This window comes from Bubalus bubalis, chromosome 14 (genome assembly GCF_019923935.1).
Source record: "Bubalus bubalis isolate 160015118507 breed Murrah chromosome 14, NDDB_SH_1, whole genome shotgun sequence".
Lineage (NCBI taxonomy): Eukaryota > Metazoa > Chordata > Mammalia > Artiodactyla > Bovidae > Bubalus > Bubalus bubalis.
The window spans coordinates 80,053,344-80,080,011 of NC_059170.1; the positions used below are offsets into that span (position 1 = coordinate 80,053,344).

Sequence of the window (26,668 nt, forward strand, 5' to 3'; positions counted from 1 at the left end):
GATTGTGATCTTTATAGTCAAAGCGGTTTCCATGGAGAGTGGAACAAAAGCAAATTACTTGGGTGTGAAGATGGAAGTGGGAATTGGCTTTGCTGCAGCTAAGTCACTTCAGTCGTGTCCGACTCTGTGCGACCCCATAGACGGCAGCCACCAGGCTCCACTGTCCCTGGGATTCTCCAGGCAAGAACACTGGAGTGGGTTGCCATTTCCTTCTCCAATGCATGAAAGTGAAAGTGAAGTTGCTCAGTCATGTCTGACTCTTAGCGACCCCATGGACTGCAGCCTACCAGGCTCCCCTGTCCATGAGATTTTCCAGGCAAGAGTATTGGAGTGGGGTGCCATTGCCTTCTCCTGGGAATTGGCTCTAGAAATGTGTTATTTGAAAGGAATCAGTGTCTAGTAACTAAAAGGAAAGGCCAGTAAAGGGCAGTGGCTTTAGGGAATTTGCTTTTGGTTCTTTTCAGTGGAGAAAAACAGTTTTGCCAAGGAGGAAGACCAGTTCCAAGTGGGAGATGGAAAGTAGAAGTTGGGGGGGGGAGGGGTGATGGAGTTGGGACCCTGAAGACACAGTGGCAGGTGGGACTGACTGACCAGAAGTGTCTGGTCCTCCTCCGAGACAGTGAGGAAGGACGTGAAAATGGGAGCTGAGACGGAAGTTTTACCACATGGGAGCGGGAAGCAGAGGAGCTCAGACCCAGTAGCCACAGTATCCTGTGGCCAGTAGGTTATCTGCAGAAACCAAGTTAGAGAGTAAAATAGAAATCTCAGAAATGGTGAGGACAGAAACCAGCCCTTTTGAGATTCAGATCTGACCAGGGGAACATAAAGGCATTGCTGCAGCACTAAGAACCCAGTCCACTGTCTTCAGTAACTCCCCACCAGCTTCCATGTCAAATGGCAGGTGTAAAGATGGTGAAAGGGACTGGAAAGATTCTCAGACAACCCTAAGTTTTATAACGACTCTCCACACTTTTCTGATAAGCCACAGCCTGCCAGAAGGCTGATCGTCTTTTCCTCGTTGGTTGCTACTTATTCACTTGCTGTTCAAATTTTAGGTTGTGGACAGTTAAAAGCTCCCATAAAAAACTTGTGATGCTTCCAGTATACTACTTATTTATAAAGACACTGAATTCACAGTAATGGAGTAGAGGATATCAGAGATCGTAAAATGCTTATGCCTTTACCATGCTCTGCGCCTGCTCCTGACCCGCTCCAGACCAGGCTGTGCTGGTCAGCTGATTCTGACCAGTTACTGCCTACTGGTCAAGGTAGGGGAAAGATTTTGCAGAAAGGAAACTTAGAGCTCAGGTTCGGCAGTACATATACTAAAATTGGAACGATACAGAGAAGATTAGCATGGCCCCTGTGCAAGGATGATAGGCAAATTCATGAAGCGTTCCATTATTTTTTCATAAGCCTGGTGGCTCAGACAGTAAAGAATCTGCCTGCGGTGAGGGAGACTCAGGTTTGATCCCTGGGTCAGGTTGGGAATATCCCCTGGAGAAGGGAATGGCAACCCACTCCACTGTTCTTGCCTGGAGAATTCCATGGACAGAAGACCCTGGTGGGCTACTATCCGTAGGGTCACAAATAGTCGGGACAGGACTAAGCCACTAAGACACATGGTCCACTCAGTTAATCAAGGATTGACAGTAATTTTTTTGTTGTCTGTGTTTTGACAAGACTGGAAAAGTTCAGCAAAGCTGTTATTTTAGGTGATGTAGTTAGAAAAGGGGGGGAAAAAAAAGAAATTATTGTTCTGTTTGGCATACCAGTCAGTCAGTTCAATAGGCCTGAAGACACCATGCAGTCCTTTCTAACGTGTACACAAAATAGCCAAAATGTGAACTGTTGTATTAAAATTGAGGATAAAAAGAACTACTTTCAGGATCAGTAATTAGATTTCAGGAATGAGGAATTCACAGATACTTAAAATCAACATTTGTCACGCTAGAAGAAAAGGCATTATACAGTTCCAATAAATTTAATGAAATATCGCAGCCACAAGAGTTGGGTTAATTAATTGTTTAACTTTCCATTTAGTGTTCTTTTCATGTTTAAATTATATTCAATAATTTTTAAAAATGTTTTAAACGTTATTTTTTTTTTTCAAATTTAAACGGAGCCAGATGAAGACGTTAAGAATCTGCCTTACACTGTGTTCAAGCGGCCAGCAGATGGCGCCCCGCAAGCCCAATAGGCAGAATGAGAGCCTTCCCCGCATTGCCTGCATCCGGGTTATTGTAGGCCTAAAGGATAGCGAAACGCTGTGGTTTTAACTGCGTGCATACAAAGAGTAATCTGATAGCCAGGGCCAGGTTGTTTAGAATTAAGTGCTTTTTTTTTGCCCTTCATGTTACTGATCAGTTCTATGCAGTCAAAAAGATTATGATATTTTAGTGGGGCAGAGATGTAACCAGTTTTGCTCCATTCTGCTCATTAATCTCTCACTATTTATTCTGCACTAAGAACTGAGCTTTAAAAAAAAAAAAAAAAGCGGCTAAAATTAGCTCCACTCATCCATTACTAGATCATGGGTGTGTGTTTGGAGGATATGGGCTTGTTTGCCCTCTCATTTTGGACCAAGTGGCACAAGACCTGTTAACCTCTAATGTATCCCGCCGTGAGAATAAAGACATGCCAGGTGTAATACACTGGGGAACTTGACCTCAGCGACCCGCGCAGCTATTCAGCATGTGCCCAGAATGTTCTTGGCACACATCATTATGCACTGGCAATTCTGATTGACTCTTGCCAAAGCTGAGATACTAATACTCAACTTTTGAAAATTGCCATTAAGAATACCAGTCTAGACTTTAGGACTCCAAACTCCAAGATGTGTGCCATATTAACTGACAATAATTTTAGAATCATTTAGTGTTTCCTCATATATAAACTGGTCTCATAAAATTGCTATGGAAACAAATAGAAAAAATAGGAAACTTTTTGAATAATACAAAGTATTTGTTTTGGAAAGAAGGATATAAGAAAGCATCTGTGTCAATGGTGTATAAACATTTTCTATACTTAACAGAGGCATTTCAATGGATAAAACTGTAAATATCTACTTTCTGTTTACTAATGTAAAATTTACTAATCTCTTTTCCTTTTTCTTAGTTTCCTCCATCTTTGTAAAAGAGCCCCACACATTCTGCTTTCATTTGCTTTTCTTAGGAGCGTGTTTAGAGAGGACCCAGGAAAGATACGGGCAGTGGCAGGTAGACTGGAGGAGGGTAAGGAAAGGGAAGACGTCTTCTTGCTGTGGTTTGTGTCACTGCTTTAATCCAAGCAAACTTGAAACGCTCTGTGAATGAAGAAGCACTAACTCATTTTAGAAGCCAGCCTGTTTTTGCTTGGCAAATGTGATCATTTTGAGCATATTCTTGAGAAAATCTTGCTTCAGACTTAGGAATCTCTTCTGTCCATAAAATAGTTCGACACCACTTGGAATAACTCTTTGCCAAATGTTTTGAGGGAAGGGCCATCTCAAGAAAAGCTGTATCCAGCTTTGTTTTCCATCCCCAAGTTGGAACTCCCTGTCTCCCTGCTGTTCAGCACTGTGAACCTTTGTAAAAGTCAAAGTTTTAAAAACCTTCTTGTTAAATTCATTTGAAAAATGAGTTAATTGTTAGGAATTCTAGTAAGACTTTGATTATCCTGAGAAGCAGCATAGAGAGGCTATAGCATGGACTCTGGAGGATTTACAAGAGTACTCAGCATGTTTAGCAATAAAACTGAAAAAAATCTCAGATTCCTATCAATCAGTGATCTGTTAAATTAGGATATCGCCATAAAAGCTATATAACTACTAAAAATCATAATGAAGATTTATATTATTGGAGGGAGAAGAGATTACAAAGAGAGAGTGTATATTGCAATCACATTTTTGTTAAAACCAAAAAGATTACAGATTTTTTTAGCTTTCTTATTACTGTATTTTCTAACTTTAAAAAGTAAGCCTGTGTTATAGTTTTTAGAAAAGGGCAGTGATACTAAGTTTCATTTTGAAAATATTCCACAAAAAGACTTTAGAAGAAAAAAATGGATTAAATCAAAATTGTATACCCCTAGTATATTTGATTGTATTTAAAAGTCCCACACAGAGAAGGCAATGGCACCCCACTCCAGTACTCTTGCTTGGAAAATCCCATGGACGGAGGAGCCTGTTAGGCTGCAATCCATGGGGTCGCTAAGAGTCGCACACGACTGAGCGACTTCACTTTCACTTTTCACTTTCATGCACTGGAGAAGGAAATGGCAGCCCAGTGTTCTTGCCTGGAGAATCCCAGGGATGGGGGAGCCTGGTGGGCTGCCGTCTGGGGTCGCACAGAGTCAGACACGACTGAAGTGACTTAGCGTAGCAAAAGCCCCACAAGAAGATACGAGAAAAATAAGGAACACATTACTTCACTAACTACTTTGTTGTCTTTTTCTTACAACTAGCAAGGAGCCTTATTTAGTAAAGTCTAACGTGTCTGCCCTGGTATGTGATTTATACAAGCGACAGTATATATAAAATGCTGGAAAGACACTGTAAAAGAAACGAAGTAGGTGAAGATTACTGTGCCATTGTGAGTCTATCTTACTTGCTGGAGATGGTGTGATACTCAGCGTGTTTATGTGGATTTAAATGTGAAGACTCTAAAAGTACTTTGTAAAGTAAAATGCCCTGTCATTCTGATCTTTATCATCTTCCAAGCCTCACAAAGGATGACAGAATAATCACTGGAAGTCAGTTACCTGCTTTTTCACCTCCATTAGCCAAATCAATATATGAGACGCAGAGAATATGAGGAAATGGCTGCATGTAGGTGTTGAGCAAATATTAAAATTATTAAATCAGGAAGTGCTGTTGCTGGGCCTCAGTGATCATTTGGCAAATAATGAGTTTTCAGCCAAAATATACTAATTGCAAGGCTGAACTAAACCTAAATCTAGAAAAAGATGCACTGATCCTTAATGCATCTTATTCTAGTGGAAAAGGATACTCGCCTGTTAAACAATATAAACAGAATGGAGTACCTCCCTTGTCTTAACCCAGGGAAGACCCAAAGAGACCTTGAGTACAGGGAGCCACGTTGATCCTAATCTGAGGGCTCCTAGCACATCACATTCCATACTGTGATCTGTTGTGCATGGAGGGAATAGTACCACAGTCCAGACATTGCTGTTACAGCTTGGACCTGGATTTATTCTGAAGTTTAGTTATTGAGTTATTCATCTCAGCTTTATTATTATATTCTTTCATTCCAAACATGGAGAAGGAAATGGCAACCCACTCCAGTATTTTTGCCTGGAAAATCCCATGGACAAAGGAGCCTAGTGGGCTACAGCTCATGGGGTCACAAGAGTCAGACATGACTTAGCAACTAAACCACCACTACCCCTGTTCCTAATGAGTCTTTTCTATAAGCTGTTTTCCTAAAAGTTTATAACTCAGGAAAAAGTGACAAATATGATGATATGTTAGTGATCATGAGAAGTAAACAGGGGCAGAGGTGCTGTCTATGAAAAGTGCTGTGACTTGACAAGCTCATGTCAAAAGGGACAGAGTTGGAGATGCTTAAATTCACCTTAAGTATTGAGACTGGATGTGAAAGGACAGTATATCCTGATCCTTTAATTGAAGGTATTTTGTGGACAAAAATGCCACCTGTCAACACAGACCATTGACTTTGGCACAGCCTCAAGTCCCTCCTTCCATCTCAGAAGTAAGTCTTATTCAAGCTCTTCCCTCATTATTCCTGATCACCCAGGGCCTCCCTCAGAGGTTTTATTGTTCCTCAAATCTCAAATGCCCCAAAGGCTTTTGCACAGTGGGCTCCACAAAGAAATGTAATCATGATACAGTTATTTGTGATTGACTTTCTCCAAAGATTAGAACATGAGTATGTCAATAAAAGGTATGGTCCTAAAGGTTGCAAAAAAGCATATAGAATGCCAAAGCCCTTGAGGGAAGGGAGAGGCCTAAAAATACTTGCAGTTACAAAGCAGGCCATGATTTCTCTAGCAATTTGTTTAAGTTAGCAAAAAAGTCCTTATGAAATGTGAGTTTGTACTTCGAGGAGAAATCATTTCTAATGCTGGGAATAATATATGTACATAGACATAACTCTAAGCATTTTTTATTTTTAATATGTACATACAGAACACAGTTCAGATATGTAGCTCATTAGTCCTATATTTTAATCTTGCCTTAAAAGGGAAGGTATAAATAAAAATTATGTTCAGACATTTTTCTAAGCACATTCACACAAAATTACCATAAGCGATTTCATAATGGAACTCACATATATGCCACTGAACCTAATTCTTAACAGTCCTTATTGTCCTTCATTGCCCAGAAGAGAGCTTGGAGAGCGGGTCCATTCAGAGCATTATGAGTGTGTAAGCTCATCACTAAAGCCTAGTGAGCTCCCTTGAGTAAAAAAGTGTAAGAAGTCTTTAGAGGTCATCTAGACTTACAACCCCAAACCCAACAGATCATCAGAAACAGACCTCCTGGGCCACATTTCATGCTTTCCAGAACAGACAGAGCAAAAAAACTGTTCTTAATACTATCGAGCTTTGAAACTGCAGACAAGTTCCTAGCCCTAGTTTCTTCAAGTAAACTTTGTTGACAATAACCCTTATCGGTTCAGTTCAGTCACTCAGGTGTGTCTGACTCTTTGTGACCCCATGGACTGCAGCACGCCAGGCCTCCCTGTCCATCACCAACTCCCAGAGTTTACTCAGACTCATGTCCAGTGAGTTGGTGATGCCATCCAACCATCTCATCCTCTGTCATCCCCTTCTCTTGCTTTTGATCTTTCCCAGGGTCTTTTCCAGTGAGTCAGTTCTTCGCATCAGGTGGCCGAAGTATTGGAGTTTCAGCTTCAACATCAGTCCTTCCAATGACTATTCAGGACTGATTTCCTTTACAATTGACTGGTTTGATCTCCTTGCAGTCCAAGGGACTCTCAAGAGTCTTCTCCAACACCACAGTTCAAAAGCATCAATTCTTCAGCACTCAGCTTTCTTTATAGTCAAGCTCTCACATCCATACATGACTACTGGAAAAACCATAGCTTTGACTAGATGGACCTTTTTTGGCAAAGTAATGTCTCTGCTTTTTAATATGCGGTCTAGTTCGGTCATAACTTTTCTTCTAAGGAGTAAGCGTCTTTTAATTTTATGGCTGCAGTCACCATCTACAGAGATGTTGGAGCCCCCCAAAAAAAGTCAGCCACTATTTCCACTGTTTCCCCATCTATTTGCCATGAAGTGATGGGACCAGATACTATGATCTTTGTTTTCTGAATATTGAGTTTTAAGCCAACTTTTTCACTCTCCTCTTTCACTTTCATCAAGAGGCTCTTTAGTTCTTCTTCACTATCTGCCATAAGGGTGGTATCATCTGCATATCTGAGATTATTCATATTTCTCCTGACAATTTTGATTCCAGCTTGTGCTTCATCCAGCCCAGCATTTCTCATGATGTACTCTGCATGTAAATTAAATAAGCAGGGTAACAATAAACAGCCTTGATGTACTCCTTTCCCGATTTGGAGCCAGTCGGCTGTTCCATGTCCAGTTCTAACTGTTGCTTCCTGACCTGCATATAGGTTTCTCAAGAGGCAGGTCAGGTGGTCTGGTATTCCCATCTCTTTAAGAATTTTCCAGTTTGTTGTGATCCACACAGTCAAAGGCTTTGGCATAGTCAATAAAGCAGAAATAACCCTTACAGGACATAGTTAGTAGTGATAAGGGTAAACACTCTAAATGCAGAGGCTCAGCACAGAAATGTGGAGATGGCATTCACAGAGTTCAAGCCAAAAGTCTTCTGCTAAAATTGGGACCAATGCTTGACAACATTTCAGTGGAAAGATCATCACTCACATCCTATCAGAATGCAGAATCTGAATTCTCACTGCATATTTAAGGATTGCCATTTGGTTCTTCTGTTAAAATTGTGACTAAATGGATTTAACTTGTTGTGGTTCAGAGAAATTAATTATATAAAGACAATAACATTGATGCATGAGTGTTCCTAAAGTTTCCAGCAGCTTTCCCAGCAGGTGATGTTGCTCCTTCATAACTGCTGACTAAACTTTTAGTGTTGTCCTGTATGTTTCCAAGCCTGATCTCCTGCCATCCCTGTAAGTCTGCAACTTACCTCTTTTTGTTAAATAACATTGCAATGTATTGTACCTAGAAACTTTTTAACAGGCAGCTTTTATTAGAGGGCAGTATTTTGCTTGTGCTTTAGAGGTGTAATTTTAGAGGGATTTTTTTTTTTTTAATTTTGTTTTTAACTGTCAACCTTTTCTTAGGTACACTGATGCTGAAGTACTATGAGCTTTCAGAACTTCTGGAAAGACTACAAAGTTCTGGTTGTTATGGTACCTCTGATTGGGTTCATACATTTGGGGTGGCACAGGATCAAAAGCAGCCCTGTTTTCCAAATTCCTAGTAAGGACAACCTCTCTGAACCAGACAGTCTGGCACTTACAAGTCCTAAGAAGAACCACCTCCCAGGGAAGTAGCAGGCTTGCAAGTTTCAGGTGAGTTTGATTTACCCCCTCAAAATGCATTTATATAGGAAAAGCAAAATATAGGCTTTGTTTTCCTTTGTTGTTGTTTAGCAGCTAAGTCATGTCTAACTCTTTGCAACCCCCCATGGGCTGTTGCCCACTAGGCTCCTCTGACCATGGAATTTTCCATGCAAGAGTACTGGAGTGGGTTGCCATTTCCTTCTCCAGGGGATCTTCCCAGCCCAAAGATCAAACCTGCATCTCCTGCATTGCAGGCTGATTCTTTACCACTGAGCCACCAGGGAAGCCCTTGTTTCCCTTCATCAGTTTTTATAACAAGTTAATGTTCTAGTAGCAATGAGAGTTTTTGCTCTTGATGAATTCAGAAGTTTGCATAAATTTGAATTATCACAGTCATTATCATCAATATTCTTTCTAATGCTTAAACTGTCCCATCTTAGATTCCCTCCAAATTCCCCCTGGCTATCTGTTTTATATATGGTGATGTATATGTCTCCATGCTCTTCTCTCAATTTGTTGCACCCTCTTCTTCCCCCGCTGTGTCCAGTGTCTGTTCTCTATGTGTCCATCTCCATTGCTGTGCTGCAAATAGGTTCATTAATACCATCTTTCTAGATTCTCTACACATGCGTTAATGTACAATATTTGTCTTTCTCTTTCCAGCTAACTTGACTCAGTTCAACAGGCTCTAGGTTCATCCACCTCATTAAGACTAACTCAAATGTGTTATGTTTTATAGCTGAGTAATATTCCATTGTATATATGTACTATAACTTCTTTATCCATTCATCTGTCAATGGACATCTAAGTTGCTTCCACGTCCTAGCTGTTGTAAAAAGTGCTGCAACAGACATGGGGTACACATATCTCTTCCAGTTACAATTTTCTCAGTAGTGGGATTGTTGGGTCACATGGTAGTTCTATTCCTAGTTTTTTAAGACATCTCCATACTGGTCTCCATAGTTGCTCTATCAATTTACATTCCCACCAACAGTGCAAGAGGGTTCCCTTTGCTCCACATCCTCTCCAGTATTTATTGTTTGTAGACTTTTTCGTGATGGCCATTCTAACCAGTGTGAGGTGACATCCTTTACAGCTTTGATTTGCATTTCTCTAGTGATGAGTAGTGTTGCTCATCTTTTCATTGTTTGTCGGCCATCTTTATGTCCTCTTTGGAGAAATGTCTGTTTAGGTCTTCTGCCCACCTTTTGATTGGGTTGTTTGTTTTTCTGGTGTTGAGCTGCATGAGATTATTATTTTGGAGATTAATCCTTTGTCAGTTCTTTCCTGTGTCATTTTTTAATAACTATTACTTTTTGACAGGAAAAGTCCCTAGCTTGTCTCATTTATTTCTTGCCTCAGCCATTTCTCCAAAGAACCATGATTCCTTTTAGGAAAAAATTTTACCTGTTTATATTTCTTTAGATCATATTTTATAGCTCTGAATTGAGAATACAGTCATGGAAGTTTTAGTATTATTAATATTTAATTGTTATCCATCCCTGCAAAAAGACCATCTGCCAGGCCAGTGCATCCAGGAATAGTCAGGGCCATTCATGTGATGTTAACTTTAGGAATAATAGATCACATTGTTAGGAAGAAAGAAATAACTGAATTGGCACTTCCAAACCTATTCTATAAGCCAGCCCTGTGTTTTATGACCCCATTTTCTCAGTTGAAGCTTATTTTGTCTAGAGAAAGACATAGGACCATGAGTCAGCAGTTTTGACATCCTGAAAATGATTTGGCGGTCACCAACACTTTCTTCCTTTCTCATAAAGATACTAGCCAAAAGATGTGGTTACTGGTCCAACTACCACAAGACTGTGAGAGGGGCCAATTTAGCCCCTTTTGAAAAGTTGCATGTCACTATTATGTATTGAAAAGTAACCAGGTAAATCACTTTATTGGTCACAGTCTGTTAAGATTTGTGGTTTGTATGGGTGTTGTAATATGCAAATTTACATATGGAAGTCACTTCACTAAGCTTGCATTTAAATGTATTTCACAGATTTTGCTGAATCTAAAATAAGCTTTGAAATAATATTTAAGTTGTTTGGCTCTTTCTCATATGAGATGAACAGAAACTTTTTTTCCTTGTGCTGTAAAAAGAGACAACTATAGCTTTATCATTGCAGTGAGAAAGCTGGCCATCCTTGCTTTCACTTTATTTGGGCCCAGTTGCCATGGTTACAGCCCTGTAACTAAATTGGGAGGTGTGATAACCAAAATAACACTTTGCATAACATTCCTTTGTTCTCTTCACATCTTTGCACGTCTTCAGATCACCTTCCTGGTCTGTATAGTACTGTGCCATAGTCTACTCTGGGCAGGACTATAGTCTGAGTAGTTCAGTTTATTTATGCTAAACACAGTCGGTGTGGTTAGCATGGTTGGTATATTCATGAAATAACCGATAATTGGTTGAACCTTTACCTTCAAAGCACCAAACCTCAACAGATCTCCACACATTATTATAGAAACAGAAGTTTATGCCTCCGGCTCACTTCTTCCAGCCTCATTAAGGAAGCTAGTACGAGTGCTGGCACACTTGGTAAACGGCAGCATTTTACATTATTTACCCTCTTTGAGGCCAGATTGCCAATCCAGTCCTGTCTTTCTCCTTGTCATCCAGCACATTCCCCGGCTTTTGTATTTATTGTCATAGCCGTAGTTTGGGAGTGGATTAGTTGTAAGATATCAACACTGAGTATCATTAACTGATAGGGTAAAACTACATAGGATTGCTCTGACTTTAGCCAGATATTTTAAACATGGTTTTTTCTTTGGTAAATGTGTTGTACACATTTGTCCAGCTACATGTAGACTAGATAGTGTACATTAGATAGTGTCTATATTAGGAATCCTGACGGTTATCTCATTTTCATAATTATTTACAAATAGGATTTGATACAAATGCACTTATATTCAGACCTAAGGTTTCCAAGCAAACCAAAGTTAGAGAAAAAAATATCACTAGATCTTGATGCAAGAGAATAAAAACATTTGAGACCTCGAGACCAGATTCTATGAGTTTTACTCTATATATATATACACACACCATTTTCTAGAACCATATCATATTAAAAAACTGTACTATAAGCTTCCTGACTTTGTTGTGCATTCCAGAATTATTAAAATACCAGTACTTTTCCTTGTAGAGATTCATTGAAGAATAAAGAAATGGATGTTTTTAGTCTTAAGTTTCTCATTTTCTGGAGATTTGTACCTGTGGGTGGTTCCTTTTTCTAAAGAAGGAGCAGAGCATTAAAATTAATTAGTAAGCTTCAATTATAAAATGTTTTGAGGTTACTTCTCTAAAATATTTTTTATTTTTATTTCTTGTAGAAAGAAGCAGCTCTGAGTCAGAGCTTGAGCTAGAAGGAAGAGATGAAAAATAGCAGTTGGATCAGAAAGAACTGGCTTCTTGTAGCTGTGGTTTCCTTCATAGGTGTCCATCTTGGAACGTATTTTATACAGAGGGCTGCAAAACAGTCTGTAAAGTCTCAGCCTGAAGGCAAACAAAAGAATTTGAATAATGAAGTAGAATAAATATTTGGAATTACTAAAATGTCATTATATCAATCATTATGTGCCGATTAGCTTCATAAGCATGGAGCTCAGTATTTAATTTTATAGCCACAATGCTGTAAATCGTAACTCTTGATTCCTGAAAGATAATCTTGTTAAATGTTAAAACCCACGACAATACAATGAATAGAAAACTCTGGTTAACAAAATAAAAACTTTCTTCACAAATTACCTTGCAGTAACATGTCTCGTTTAGAAGCTAAAAAGCCCTCTATCTGCAGAAGTGACCCCCTGACGGGCGAGCGTGCCAGGGCCAGCCTGGCGGCCTTGAAGGGCCTCGTCATGTCGTGCTACGGCCCAGCGGGCAGGCTGAAGCAGCTGCACAACGGCCGGGGCGGCTCCGTGGTCACCACGTCCCAGTCGGCCGCCCTCCTTGCCGGCCTGCCCGTCAGCCACCCCGTGTTAAAGGTCCTGACGGCCGCCGTGCGGAATCACGTGGCCTGCTTCAGCGATGGGGGCTTATTCACAGCCATTCTTTGCTGCAACCTTGTCGAAAATGTTCAGAGACTAGGCTTGACACCCACCACGGTTATTAAGTTAAATAAGCATCTTTTGAGCCTCTGCACCAGTTACTTGAAATCTGAGGTCTGTGCTTGCCGAATCCCAGTCGACTTTAGTAGCACCCAGATCCTCCTGAGTTTGGTACGCAGCATATTAACAAGTAAACCTGCCTGCATGCTCATCGCAAAGGAAGTTGACCATATCAGTACTCTGATCCTGAGAGCCTTTCTGCTTACAATTCCAGAGAACGCCCAAGAGCACGTCATTTTAGGAAAGAGTATAATTGTTCCGTTAAAAGGGCAAAGGGTTATAGATTCTGCTGTGTTACCTGGAATACTTATTGAAGTATCAGAAGTTCAATTGATGAAGATACTACCTATCAAAAAATCAGATTCCTTCAAGGTGGCCCTCTTTTGTGTGTCTTTATCCGGAGACCTTTCTGATACTGGAGAAGGAACACTGTTGGTCAGTTACGGAGTTTCTCTTGAAAATGCAGCTCTGGACCAGTTGTTTAACCTAGGAAAACAACTAGTTAGTGACCATGTAGATCTTGTCTTGTGTCAAAAAGTTATACACCCATCTTTGAAACAGTTTCTCAGAACTCATCATGTTATTGCTGTAGACAGAATTGGCGTGTCTCTGATGGAACCCCTGAGTAAAGTGACAGGTAAAAAGCACTCTCAGTTTTTGCCCTTTATGGTTAATAAATCACACTTCCCTTGAGCAAAGATATTCTTGGTGTGTATTGTGTTAACATATTGAACAATTTGAAAAGCTGCCAACCTCACAGTGTGTGTGTGTATCATTTCTGGCAGCAAAGGTTGTTTCTGAAAAAGATCCTGTATTGTTCACTTATTAAAAATTGAGTGACGATGACTATTTTGTAGGTATTTTCCAGCCCCAAATGTACTGCAGAGTCTGCCATAATTTACAGCTATTAACCCCCAAACATTCAACAGATTATCGAGAAAGCTAACATTCTTACAGTCATATAAAGTCTCATAATTTAAACAGAATTCTTCTACTTGAGTTTTACAAAGCTCTTAAGTCACTTTGTGTTATCTAACTCCAACAATCAACTGTACTTCTGCCTAAATAGTGGTTTCTAATTAGGGTATGTGTGTGTATTATTAGGGTGTATGTTTGTTTAAAGCTAGCACATGATTAAATATCCCAGATATTTCCAGCTAGGCTCCTTGGGAGCTGGGGTTGCCTTTTACTTTTAGTGCTTAAAACAAGCCTGGTCCATAGTAGGGGTTCTAAAATGTTTGTTGAATTAACAATAATACATTTATTAACATATAAAATTATAACAGGCAAGAATTTCACTGTATTTTACAAACCTGGCAAATTGGAAACAGGTTGGTAGTCACCTAATAGAGACCAAGAGAAATGACAAGTTAGAGAGTTCCTGATTTGAGCCACTTGTCAATATCTCTTAACTACATTGATAACCTATCAGAAAGAATCATTTCATTTGGATAAATTTCAATTTATAAGTGGTTGGACTTAAGAGTTTAATAAATTTTGGTAAAACTGTTAAAGTTGACTATTTTTATAAGTCATCAGAGAAGAAGTGTGAGTGCCAGTATCGAATCCCTAGTATCTCTGGACTATTGTCAGATGATCATCAGAGTGGAAATTGTTAAGAAATAATGGCAATCACTCTTTCGAACTCATTAGTGATATTGTGGGTCAGACCCACATCCCTAAGTATTTACTGGCTTTTCATGAGCAGGTGATTTCAAGTTACGAATATTGAGTATTAAATACTATGATGTCAGTTTTTAAACTGAAGAATTTTTCCATAGAAACAATGTAAGTGGGCACTTGGTTTCCACACCAGCCCACAACTGATTTTTATCCCACTGATAACTAGAGTGTTGTAGAACATGAGCTGACCTATTTTACTTGCAAATGGATACAAAAAGTTAAGCGTTCTCCAAGTGTTTGCTGCTGATTGGTTGGTTGCTTAGGAGTGTCATCGAAAGACTGCAGCACTACCAGTGGGTGCCTGGGACTGGGGAGAGTGCGAACTTCTTTTATAGACATGCTGTGCTCTGTTCCCCCACATAATTTCGGGTTTGATCCCTGGGTCGGAAAGGTTCCCTGGAGTCGGGAATGGCTACCAACTCCAGTATTCTTGTCTGGAGAATTCCATGGACAGAGGAGCCTGACAGGCTATAGTCCATGGGGTTGCAAAGACTTGGACACGACTGAGCAACCAACACTTTTACATAAAGCCAGAATTGTCCTGGATCTTGGGGACAGAAACTTTTTTGAGACAAAAGAGAAAGCGGGGAGAAAAACTCTTTATCAGGCCCCTGTGGCTCCATTAAACAATAGATGAAGTATGTTTGGGCCTAATCCATTTTATCTAGGTTGAAATTACCTCTCCCTCCCGCTTCAAACCTAATTCCTCTTTTTGGATAATTTAGGATGACTAATGGGGTTATTGTGCTTGGTAGACTGGTGGGTATGAGGCTTGTCATGGCTTACAAAACATTTTTAACTTTTGGTTTGATTGATTTGTGAAATAGACATGATCACCCCCACTTTACTGTCCTGTGGGGAAGCCCACCAAGAAGAGTTCAGTGATTTGCTCCACATCAGAGGCTGAGAAGCAGGAAAGCTGAGCCTTGCCTTACAAATTTTCTGTTGGTTACACCGTTGAAGTTGTACAAGATGTAGGGTTTGTTTCTTTTTCTTAAATTTTAGATCCCTCAAGTATTCCTTGTTCTTTGAGACTTCAGAAGTAAAGAAGAAAGTATATTCAAAGAAGTGAAATTGTTCATGAGCTGCAAGAATATTTAGACATTATTGTTTTAATTCCATTCGTTTGAGAGGAAACTGGCCCAAGGAGGTGCATTGCTGAATTATAGTTTTAATCTTAAGACTTTAAACCAGTGTTGTTACTTCTTAAAAGCTTGTTGCCATTTCTTATATAACTTAACTACATTTAGAGATTTTAGAAACCTTCAAGTCATCCTAACTTCTCCTTCATTCATTTTTTTATTAATTTGTGTTTTGTAAAATTTTATTATTTTGCCTATGCAGGAGGGAGGGCAAAATATAATCAAAGAATAACAAAATGAAATAAGAAGGGCGCATACTTTATTCTGACATGCTTTAGGTAGTTGTTTACATACAAACAATTGTTTAGCAAAGAAAAAAAATCCTCTATGTTCACTAAATGGAGCCCCAAAGGAATTCAGTGATAGCTATCTGTATAGCTTAGTTTGTGAGTTTTAAGGTAAAAATAATAACACCCTTTAAAAATATCCTGCCTCCTCATTTCATCCTTATTTCAGATTAGTGTGGTTGTTAATTTGGGGTCTCTGATCCCTTAATGGGCTTCCAAGGTTCCTGGACTTCCTGAAAATGTATGCAAAATTGTGCATGCCTTTTTCTGGAGAGTGCAGAATTGCTTCTAACAAATGTTCAAAGAAGTCTATAAATCAAAAGAATCGCTGCTTTATTTGCACATCATTTGAATAATAGAATACTATTTATAGGTTTAAGAAGATGCATCTTATTATTTCTTTATCCTATATTTCATATTTTAAATGCTGTGCTTTGGGGACTTTTATATTAGCTAGGAATGCATATTGTAATTTTAAATGATTGTAAGCTCCATGTTTATTCATCTATTTTGTGTTTTCTAAACTTTTTTTAAAAAATAGGAACATGGCCTATTGGTTCCTTGGGCTCAATCTCCCCCAGTAGTTATGGAAGTGTAAAAGATTTGTGCATTGCAAAGTTTGGCTGCAAACATTTTTTTCATCTTATTCCTAACAAAACAACTATCTGTAGCCTGCTTCTCTGCAACAGAAATGACACAGCCTGGGATGAGCTGAAGGTAGGTAATAAATGTTGAATTCCTTATCTAGCGACTGGGGCAGGGATTAAAGAATCAGATAGGTACTATAATTTTTTTCACATCAGTCAGCTGTGCTTTTTTCACAACTTTCCTAGGTGGTGTAGAAAGCAAAAACAACCAAAATGTGAGAATTACAGTTATAAGTAAGCTGATTTATTTTCCTGTGATATAGAAACTTGGCATATGTTGCCTCTTATTATTTCTAGTAATTTACAAGCAATGTAAAAGTCCTTGATGGGACATTTTCTTAAGAAATTAATTTGAATTGTGTACTTGATGCTAATGTGTATGATTAATTCACTTAGAAATAGGTTCCCCAGTTATACCCATCATCCACTTCTTAACAGAGATGTTCACAAACAGCAATAACACATGCAGTTTTTATACAGTGAAAGTGATGCCCAATGGTACTGGTCACAGACTGGCAGAATGGATACTCAAGGCTCTAGCCTGGTAAATATTCAAGGTCTGTGTGTTTTTATTGCTACTGGGTTGGATCATTTCCATAGCAACTTGACATAAATTCTATATAGCATTTATACAGCTAATTTATTTAGATGCAGGTATTTTTGTTAGAAATATTAGCACTCTGCTGATCCAGTTGTGTTTGTGAATCTCAATTTGAAGAGCTAAATGTATATGAAGGAGAATATTAATCCAGTCCATGAAAACAAACATCTGGCTAAAGTATTCTTTCATTTTTAATTTTTATTATTCCAAAATGTATTCATCACATGACAACCTTTGTGACACTAGTTTTGTTCTTTTGCAATTAAAATCAGGCTCCTTGAGTCCACTGTCTAAGTTGCCTTGAAAACATGGCTCTATTTCCTCGTGTTTATGATGTCAACGTCAGATTCTGGTGATTGTTTCTTTTTTAGCTCACGTGTCAAACAGCACTGCATGCTTTGCAGTTAACAATCAAGGACCCGTACGTTTTGTTGGGAGGTGGCTGTACTGAAACTCATCTGGTGGCATATATCAGACACAAGGTAGGTTAGATAGTCCCTCCTAAATCATCTGAATTCTCAGCAACATGCATTTTATGGGATAATAAGATAATAATACTCTGGAGCCTTTAATGCTTAATTTCTCAGTAGTCTTGAAATCAATATTGTATTTAAAAACACTTGAGGAAAGCAATACTTAAAAATATAAGCTCATATCTTTATCACAATGATTATTAATCCAGCCTTTTAGCAGATGATCACATTCTTTGAGGACTGTCTAAATATACTGCCTGTTGAAATGAGCATTCTGGGTTTTTTTCTAGTTTCTTTTTTTTTTTAACTTTTTAATTTTGTATTGGGATATAGCCAATTAACAAACAACGTTGACATAGTTTCAGGAGAACAGCAAAGGGACTCAGCCATACATATTCATGTATCTATTCTCCCCACCAAACCCCCTTCCCGTCCAGGCTGCCACATAACATTTATCAGAGTTCAATGTGCTACACAGCAGGTCCTTATTGGTTGGTTATCCATTTAAAATATAGCAATGTGTATATGTCCATCTCAAACTCCCTAACTATCCCTTCCCACCACTACCACCAGCAACTGTAAGCTTGTTCTCAAAATCAGTGAGTCTGTTTCTGTTTTCTAAGTTCATTTGTATTGAAATGATTATTCTGTTGATGGGAATTGTCATCCTAGAGATCTCCACTGCTAACATACAGTTAATATTCATGATGAAAGTGTTGGGATTCTACAAAAAAACTTCAGTACCTTCTGGATATTCCAGAAAAAAAAGTTTCATTTATTAAAGCATCTAATTATTAGATTCTGTTATAATTTTAAATGGTATTCATTTATGATACATGTTAATTGTATTAAATAGAATTGTTTTTATTAATCTATGAGACTCCATATCCTAATAGTAGATAAATTTCACACATCATATTTCTTTTTTTTTTTTTAAACTTTACAATATTGTATTGGTTTTGCCAAATATTGAAATGAATCTGCCACAGGTATACATGTGTTCCCCATCCTGAACCCTCCTCCCTCCTCCCTCCCCATACCATCCCTCTGGGTCGTCCCAGTGCACCAGGCCCAAGCATCCAGTATCGTGCATCGAACCTGGACTGGCGACTCGTTCCATATATGATATTATACGTATTTCAATGCCATTCTCCCAAATCATCCCACTCTCTCCCTCTCCCACAGAGTCCAAAAGACTGTTCTATACATCAGTGTCTCTTTTGCTGTCTCATATACAGGGTTATTGTTACCATCTTTCTAAATTCCATATATATGTGTTAGTATACTGTATTGGTGTTTTTCTTTCTGGCTTACTTCACTCTGTATAATAGACTCCAGTTTCATCCACCTCATTAGAACTGATTCAAATGTATTCTTTTTAATGGCTGAGTAATACTCCATTGTGTATATGTACCACAGCTTTCTTATCCATTCATCTGCTGATGGGCATCTAGGTTGCTTCCGTGTCCTGGCTATTAGAAACAGTGCTGTGATGAACATTGGGGTACATGTGTCTCTTTCCCTTCTAGTTTCCTCAGTGTGTATGCCCAGCAGTGGGATTGCTGGGTCATAAGGCAGTCCTATTTCCAGTTTTTTAAGGAATCTCCACACTGTTCTCCATAGTGGCTGTACTAGTTTGCATTCCCACCAAAAGTGTAAGAGGGTTCCCTTTTCTCCACACCCTCTCCAGCATTTATTGCTTGTAGACTTTTGGATCGCAGCCATTCTGACTGGCCATATTTCTTATTATTTCATTAACAGTGACCTACTTTCTTTGAAAGTAGCTACAAAAAGGTATGTGTTTTCCAAGTGCTTGCAGTTGGTTCTTTGGTCAGTCAGGAGTGCAGAGTCTCTGGGATGCCTGGGATTGTTGAGTGTGTGCATGTTTTCCACAGACACGCCCAAATAACTTGCTTCCCCAAATAACTTAAAATCTGAATGAATATAAAGCTTCTTCATGAAAAGTTATCAGAATGTACATTATGAAAAACAAAACCATTGCCAATCTATTGATGCTGAAGAGACAATAATATAGTCTGCAAATGGAACTGAGTAGACTGGAAAAAGTCTTTTGGAGAAGGACAGTATCTTGAGTAGGATTTTTGAGGAAACAATATAGCACTGAAAATGTGGGGAGGGAATGTGCAGTAGACATGATATCTGGTTCCAGTCTCCTGGGCAAAAGGAAAAAATGGTCATTGTTTTTGAGTAATTAAGATACAGATTTTTAACGATCATTCAGTGATGAGTTTGTTAATGTGTTACTTTTTCTATCATGAAATTTCTAGAATAAACTTTTTAGAACAGTGGAACAAAAGCAATTCAAAATTATATAACCTTGTCATTAATTAAAGATAAGAATACTTATTTTTTAAACATTAAGGTGAAAATGATGCATGTCCCTAGATGGTTTTTGTCTTAGTTATAACACATGTATTTGCATTTTAAACAAATCTCAAACATTTACTGAGTATAAATAAGTACTTCGTTTGTGACTTCATTAGTCTTCACGAGCTTCCTTCTGGGTGTAGGGAAGCCTGTGATTCACTTATTATGCCTTGTCCTTCGTGTGGTACAAAGGCACTACCACTACTGGCAATCCTTCAGAACAAATTGATGGTGGGCTTAATTCTGAGTCATTCATTATGATAAAATGACTGGTAGTGGAGAAGGAAATGGCAACTCACTCCAGTGTTCTTGCCTGGAGAATCCCAGGGACGGGGGAGCCTGGTGGGCTGCCATCTATGGGATCTCACAGAGTCGGACACGACTGAAGCGACTTAGCAGTAGCAGTGGATGCTTTTACTGTAACAACCAGGTTAATGGATTAGCCTGGCCAGCTGGCCCATCCCTGCCCATTAGTCTTGTGCCAACCCCCAAGTACTGTATGACTAAGCGTTTGATCAAGTATTTTTCAGAAACATTTTTGTCATCCTAATTGCTCTGTTCTGTGTCTTCAATGGTTTTGTTACTCTCTAGACCCGTAATGAGCCAGAAAGCGTTCTTCGAGATGAGAGATGCTCTCAGACAGAACTCCAGCTGATCACTGAAGCATTCTGCAGTGCACTTGAATCTCTCGCTGGCTCTCTAGAGCACGACGGAGGTGAAATTCTTACCGATAGCAAATACGGACACTTCTGGTCGGTTCAGGCCAATTTGCCTTCTGCTGTGAACTGGCCAGATTTGCCTTCCAGATGTGGCTGTGGACTCTACAGCAGCCAGGAAGAACTCAGCTGGTCCTTCCTAAGAAGTGCTCGTCATCCCTTCCCACCTCAAACCTGCCTTTCCCGTGAAGCCACAGGCTCGGCCGACACCCTGATCTTGGACTGCTTTACCGCGAAGCTTAGTGGCCTGCAGGTGGCTGTGGAGACTGCCAGTTTGATTTTGGATCTTTCATGTGTCATTGAAGATACAAACTGATATAATGTTATCTTACAAAAAGAAAAACTAGTGACATGTCAATAAAGAAAAGCATTGAGTTTATATGTTCTCTCTGAAAGGCCTGTTCTCCATATTGAGACTGATGATTCATAAAATCATAGATTTACTTATTTAAGGAAAAAAGAATTGATTCTTGAATAGAAATACTATAGAATAATAAAAATATGAAGCATTGTTGAAAATATGGTAATTATGTCAGTGAGTTCATAGATACCACTGTAGATTGTTATAAGTTTCTGTTCTCGTTATTTTGACATCATTCTAAGAGCATACAGAAATTTTAAAACATCCTAGTCTATGTTCTTGCTTGGATATACTTTTATAGATATTTTTTATTTAGTAGTAATTACATATTTTTAAAGTATAAAGCTAGATTCTGAAGTATCACAAAGCATCCGATACAGACTGTTCATTCAAAAGAAGTGTTCAAACTGCACATTCAGTAAAATTTCCAGGTTCTTTATCTGAGACTGTATCATTCAGTAATTGGGTAATTGATGTAGAAGCTGCTCTACCTGCAATTGCTAGTTTGTCTTATTGTTCTTCATTTCTGTTATTCTGAGGAAATGTGTAATCAAGAAAAAAATAGACTTTATATAGTAACTTCCCTGACAGCTCAGTTGGTAAAGAATCTGCCTGCAATGCAAGAGACCCTGGTTTGATTCCTGGGTCGGGTAGATCCCCTAGAGAAGAGATAAACTATCCACCCCAGTATTTTCGGGCTTCCCTTGTGGCTCAGCTGATAAGGAATCTGCTTGCAATGTGGTAAACCTGGATTCAATCCCTGGGTTGGGAAGATCCCCCGGAGAAGGGAAAGGCTACCCACTCCAGTATTCTGGCTTGGAGAATTCCATGGACTGTATAGTCCATGGGGTCACAAAGAGTCATACATGACTGAGCAACTTTCACTTTCATACTTTTTCATTTTAAACAGCATAAAGAAGTGGAAAAACTATTTCTCTATTTCAGTCAATAGTGCCAAAAAGAAACTACAACAATTCTCATACTCAAAGATATGTCATATCAAGGAATATAACTTGAAAAGCAAAATATATTGATAAATTGAAGAAGAAATACAGAATATAGCTAGAATAGTCAGTATGGAGCTATAACATGTTACATTAAATTTTAGGAAAACATCTTGAAAAGTTTGGAAAAATTAAACAACCTAAGAGTCAGTGGTCATATCTATAGTCATGATAGAGGGAGATAGAATGGTTTAGCAATTTCCTCCAAAATTCTTACAAATCTGAAAGAATTTTTATCCTAGGTCAAAATAATTGTAATACAAACTCACAGCAATACAATATATATCCAAAAATCAGCTACACTGCAAGCTTCATAAAATATTTCTCTAAAATTTCATGTCCTTTATTTTTAGGGTCAGTCAGGTAGAGTGGTGGGCAGCCTCTGAGACTCCTCCTGGTTTGTAGACCCCGGTCTAATCCCTCCGTCTGAGTGTGGACTGCGTGTAAATTCCTTTGCATTTCCCTGTTCTCCCTTGGTGAACAGGAGTGTCTTAGGATGGTTATCCTATGCCTGATCCATCACTGTATGTCAGGACATAACTCGTTTTTGTGGGTCTACAGATGGAGAGGACCTGTGCTCCTGGAGCTAAGAATCACACCCCGGGAGCCTCACCCACCCCGACTTTACTTCAGTAATGAGGTTCTAGACTTTTAGCTCATGTTGTAATGTGATGAGTATCTGGGGGATCTGGGAAGGAGGTGGATGTATCTTGCACGTGATGGGCAGCCTCCCAGATGGCTCCCACTGATCTCACCTCTGGCGTACACCCTTTGAGTGTAAGTGGAACCAAATGACTAGATTTTAATGAGTTGAATACTGCAGAAGTGATGGCTATTGTTTCCGATACTGTGTGATCAAAAGATAGGCCTCTTTTTTGATATCACTCTGATGGAGTGAGCCATTGGCCAGGTTGGGAGCTGCCCTAAGTAGAGGCCCACAGGACAAGGGACTACGGGAGGCTCCAGCCAACAGCCCACAAGGAACTAAATCCTGCCAGTAACCGCAGAAGTGGATTTGGAAGCAGTTTCTCCCTAGTGGGCCTCAGGATGAGTTTAACATCTATCCTTGCAGCCTCATGAGACGCCCTGAAGCAGAACATCTAAAAAAACCACTCCTGGATTGATTCCTCATTTATCTATGAGATAATAAACTTTGCTTTAAGTTTTGGGTGTAATTTGTTAGGAAGCAGTCGACCCCTAATAAAGGCAAGAGTAAAGCTTATTTATAATTACATATTAAAAATTTGATCACACAAGTGGAAAAAAAATTCTTGATGCCATGGCTTTGCATTTCACCATCACTCCGAACACAAAGGTGGTGTTCTTCACACGTGTTTACCAAGGGGTTTTTATATTCACTTAAGAAAGGGTCTCACTTAGGAACATGGGAAGTGTCCCGGGTCTCCTTGGCCCTCGACTGCATTTCAACTGTTGCCCAAGAAGGGACGCTGGAGCAAACCTCTCGACCCAACCTCATCAGTTATGGAGGTCTCCACTCCTCAGGATAGCCATCTCTAATTGTCGTTTTTAACTCTGCCGAGTTCAGTAATGTCTCTTTGTGAAACATCAGTGCTCTCATTTTGAGTGTGTCATAAATTTGTTGAAGTATTTTTATAAATTCACGTTTTCTAAAGTGGTATACAATCTTTAGTAGAAAACACTGGAAATTAAAAAAAAAAAACTTAACAGTACAAGGAAATCATCATTCAACCTCAGATGGTAAAATATGAGATGCAAATTCTTGAAGAAAATAATTTCAGAGGAGCTCATCTTGTCAGAAATAACAACAACAAAATATCAACTGAGTTAAGCTTTGGGCATTGTTTGCTGATAAAGTAGGATGAAGTCTAACCGTTGCATTGCATTTCCTCGGGGGACAGAACAAGAAGCCCTGATAGCTACAGAAAAAAAGGAAAAGGAGCATCATACAGAGGAGAATGAAGCCCATCAACATGGCTCAGCACGTCTGTGGGACTCACAGAACATGTCTCGTGTTCTATCATTATTATTTATTAGTGAAGTTTACTGAACCGTAGGGATTAGCATCTAATTAATCTAAAGAAGTTAGGATTTTGGCAGCACAGAAAAAAAAGTGGAGAACTAATACAAGTTAAGACATTTTACATCAAAATATTCATTTGGTCTAGTAAATATCCAATTTCTTAATTCTTCCACTTATACTATTAGAGAATTTTTATATGTTAAACATTTAAATCAACTGTTAAGAGTGAAGTATTTTCCACAGTATATTTAAATTATTATTAGTATTATTTTTTATTATCATAGGTATTCTCAGACTCAGTTTGACGATCAAAACTACTTAGGCATTCATATGATTGAAGAGAACTTATAAGCACTTTTATAAGACATCGTATTCTGTATTCTTATATTGTTGAACAGCTTTTTGGATAAGTTAAAAATAAAACAATATTGTTTATAATCACATAAATTATATAGGTTACTATTTAAGAGTATCATGTAAAAAAAATCACTCTCAAAATCAATGCGGGCCCTGTCAAAATATCTGATTAGTCAGGTTATTCATTTCTGATAATCTTTGGAGAATAGTCAAGGAGACTAAACATATGTTATAGGGTCCTGTTTCAGCTGTATAAATAAATCTATCTTTTAATCTGAAGGAAGAGGGAAGTTTGAACATCTGATAGCTTTATAATTTTTTTTCAAGTAGCTAAGTGTTTCCACTTAGTAACTATGTGCTTAGTTGCCCAGTTGTGTCTGACTCTTTGCAACACAATGGACTGTAGTCTGCCAGGCTTCTCTGTCCATGGCTATTCTCCAGGCCAGAATACTGGAGTGGGTTGCCATGCTCTCCTGCAGGGGATCTTCCCAACCCATGGATTGAACCCAGGTCTCCCACATTGCAGGCAGATTCTTTACCATCTGAGCCACCAGGGAAATATCCCATAATCCTTGTAAATTTTTGCCATTCATGTACAAAATTTGAGTTTAGATGTTTCTAAACCCAATGTTAGCCTGTATTTTGGGATTACAAGTAGATTTTTATGCTTCTTTATATAGAATATAGTAATACTCAAAAAAGAGTATCTGATCTCTTAAATTTTTCCTATATGTATACTAAGCCATTTGTTGGCGAGATAATCAATAGACTAGGTATGCTAAAATTAGTATGCTAAAATCTGTAATAAACTGTGACTTAAGAGGGAAATGAAGAAACTTAACAATTCCCTATTAAGAATTCACATTGGGGGACTTCCCTGGTGGCACTCACTCAAAATCCAGGATGCTCTGACGTCAACTTGATTATATCCTTAACTTGATTACATCTGCAAAAACTCTATTTCCAAATAAGATCGTGTTCACAGGATGGGGCACAGGACTTAGACATGTATTTTGAGGGTTTCACCGTTCAACTCCCTATAGATAGCTAAAGTTGTCAAGATGTAAATCCTCCTTCTTCAGGACTACAGCTGTACAGAGAGTAAAATCTGTCCAGCTGAGACAATGGACACCCATAAGCCAGGTTTCACCACCAAACATTTCAATTCATTTCTCTGTTTATTGTTGTCCTTTAATTGCAATCATCTTTTTTGTAGGGTTCTATCTCCTTGCCCCCCTTCTTCCTTAAATCACCCTGTGCCTCTTGTACTCCCCTTCTTTGCACCATCGTCATGCTTACTCTCACCAGGTGTTAGAAGGCAGATGTGACACACGGTGTAAAAGGGACCTTGGTAAAGAGGTCTTTCGTGAGGCAGTGGTAAATTCTGAGAAGAGTGGCATTCTAAGGTCCTATGGTTAGGTCTTGGTCTTCCAGTGAACTGGTGCTCCTGGACTCTGAACTTCACCAGCGCTTCTCAGGGTTTTCCCTCCTTAGGAGGAGCAGGGGGAGATCTTGTCGGATTAAGCCTTGAGCCTATGGAATCTCACGCTATCTCTCCAGGCAGAGAGTGTCAGAATTGAGTTGAATTGTAGGACCTTGCTGATATCTGGAGAATTGCTTGCTGGTGTGGGGAAAGGTGTCTATCCCACCCCCAACACACACACACAAACACTCACACACATTTGGTGATCAGAGCAACATTTCACAGATCAAAGGCAAGTTGTCGATTTTTCAGTTTGTTCGACTTTTTACTTGTTCGGATATAGAGATGATTTCTAAGTTCCTAATATACTGGATGAGAAACTAGAAGTCACATTATATTTTTATATGCACTAATAATCAAATTTCAAATAAAATAATTTCAGGCACCTATCATAAGCCCAGGATATCACCTGTACTTCTGACCAACTGGCTATAGATCCTATAGATGAGCAGTTCCAATGACCCCACACTTGGATTCGATTAATTTGCTAGTGTGACTTGCAGAACTCACAGAAACATGTTGCTTACAAGATCACCAGTTTCCTATAAAAAGCATATAACTCAGCAACAGCCAGAAGGAAGAGATACACAGAGCAAGTCATGAGGAAAGGGCAAGGGGCTTTCACGCTCTCTCAGAGAGGTCTACTCTCCCCACATTGCCACTTGTTCACCCGCCGGGAAGCTCTTAAAATGCTCCTTTTGGGGTTTATGGAGGCTTTGTTACATAGGCATAATTGATTAAATCATTGGTCACTGGAAACTAATTCAACCTCCAGCCCTTCTACTCTCCTTGGAGGTCAAGGGATGGGATTTATATGAATTGTTAAGTATTTCATTGTTCTGTTGCTATTTTGAATAGAATGATTTTC

General features: G+C 39.0%; 1 protein-coding gene and 1 non-coding gene across 2 annotated transcripts; both read left to right on the forward strand.

Annotated features, from left to right (window-relative positions):
* Positions 1 to 1,300: 1,300 nt before the first annotated feature.
* On the forward strand, positions 1,301 to 1,408 carry LOC112578983. Its single transcript, XR_003103419.3, has one exon. It is a non-coding gene; the product is annotated as a U6 spliceosomal RNA (small nuclear RNA).
* A 10,890-nt stretch (positions 1,409 to 12,298) lies between these two features.
* On the forward strand, positions 12,299 to 20,972 carry LOC102390376 (MKKS centrosomal shuttling protein). Its single transcript, XM_025264580.3, has 4 exons — positions 12,299 to 13,293; positions 16,310 to 16,485; positions 17,388 to 17,498; positions 20,469 to 20,972. Exons 1-4 carry the CDS (start codon positions 12,309 to 12,311, stop codon positions 20,907 to 20,909), a joined length of 1,713 nt encoding a protein of 570 aa, XP_025120365.3. The 5' UTR covers positions 12,299 to 12,308; the 3' UTR covers positions 20,910 to 20,972.
* The last annotated feature ends 5,696 nt before the right edge of the window (positions 20,973 to 26,668 follow it).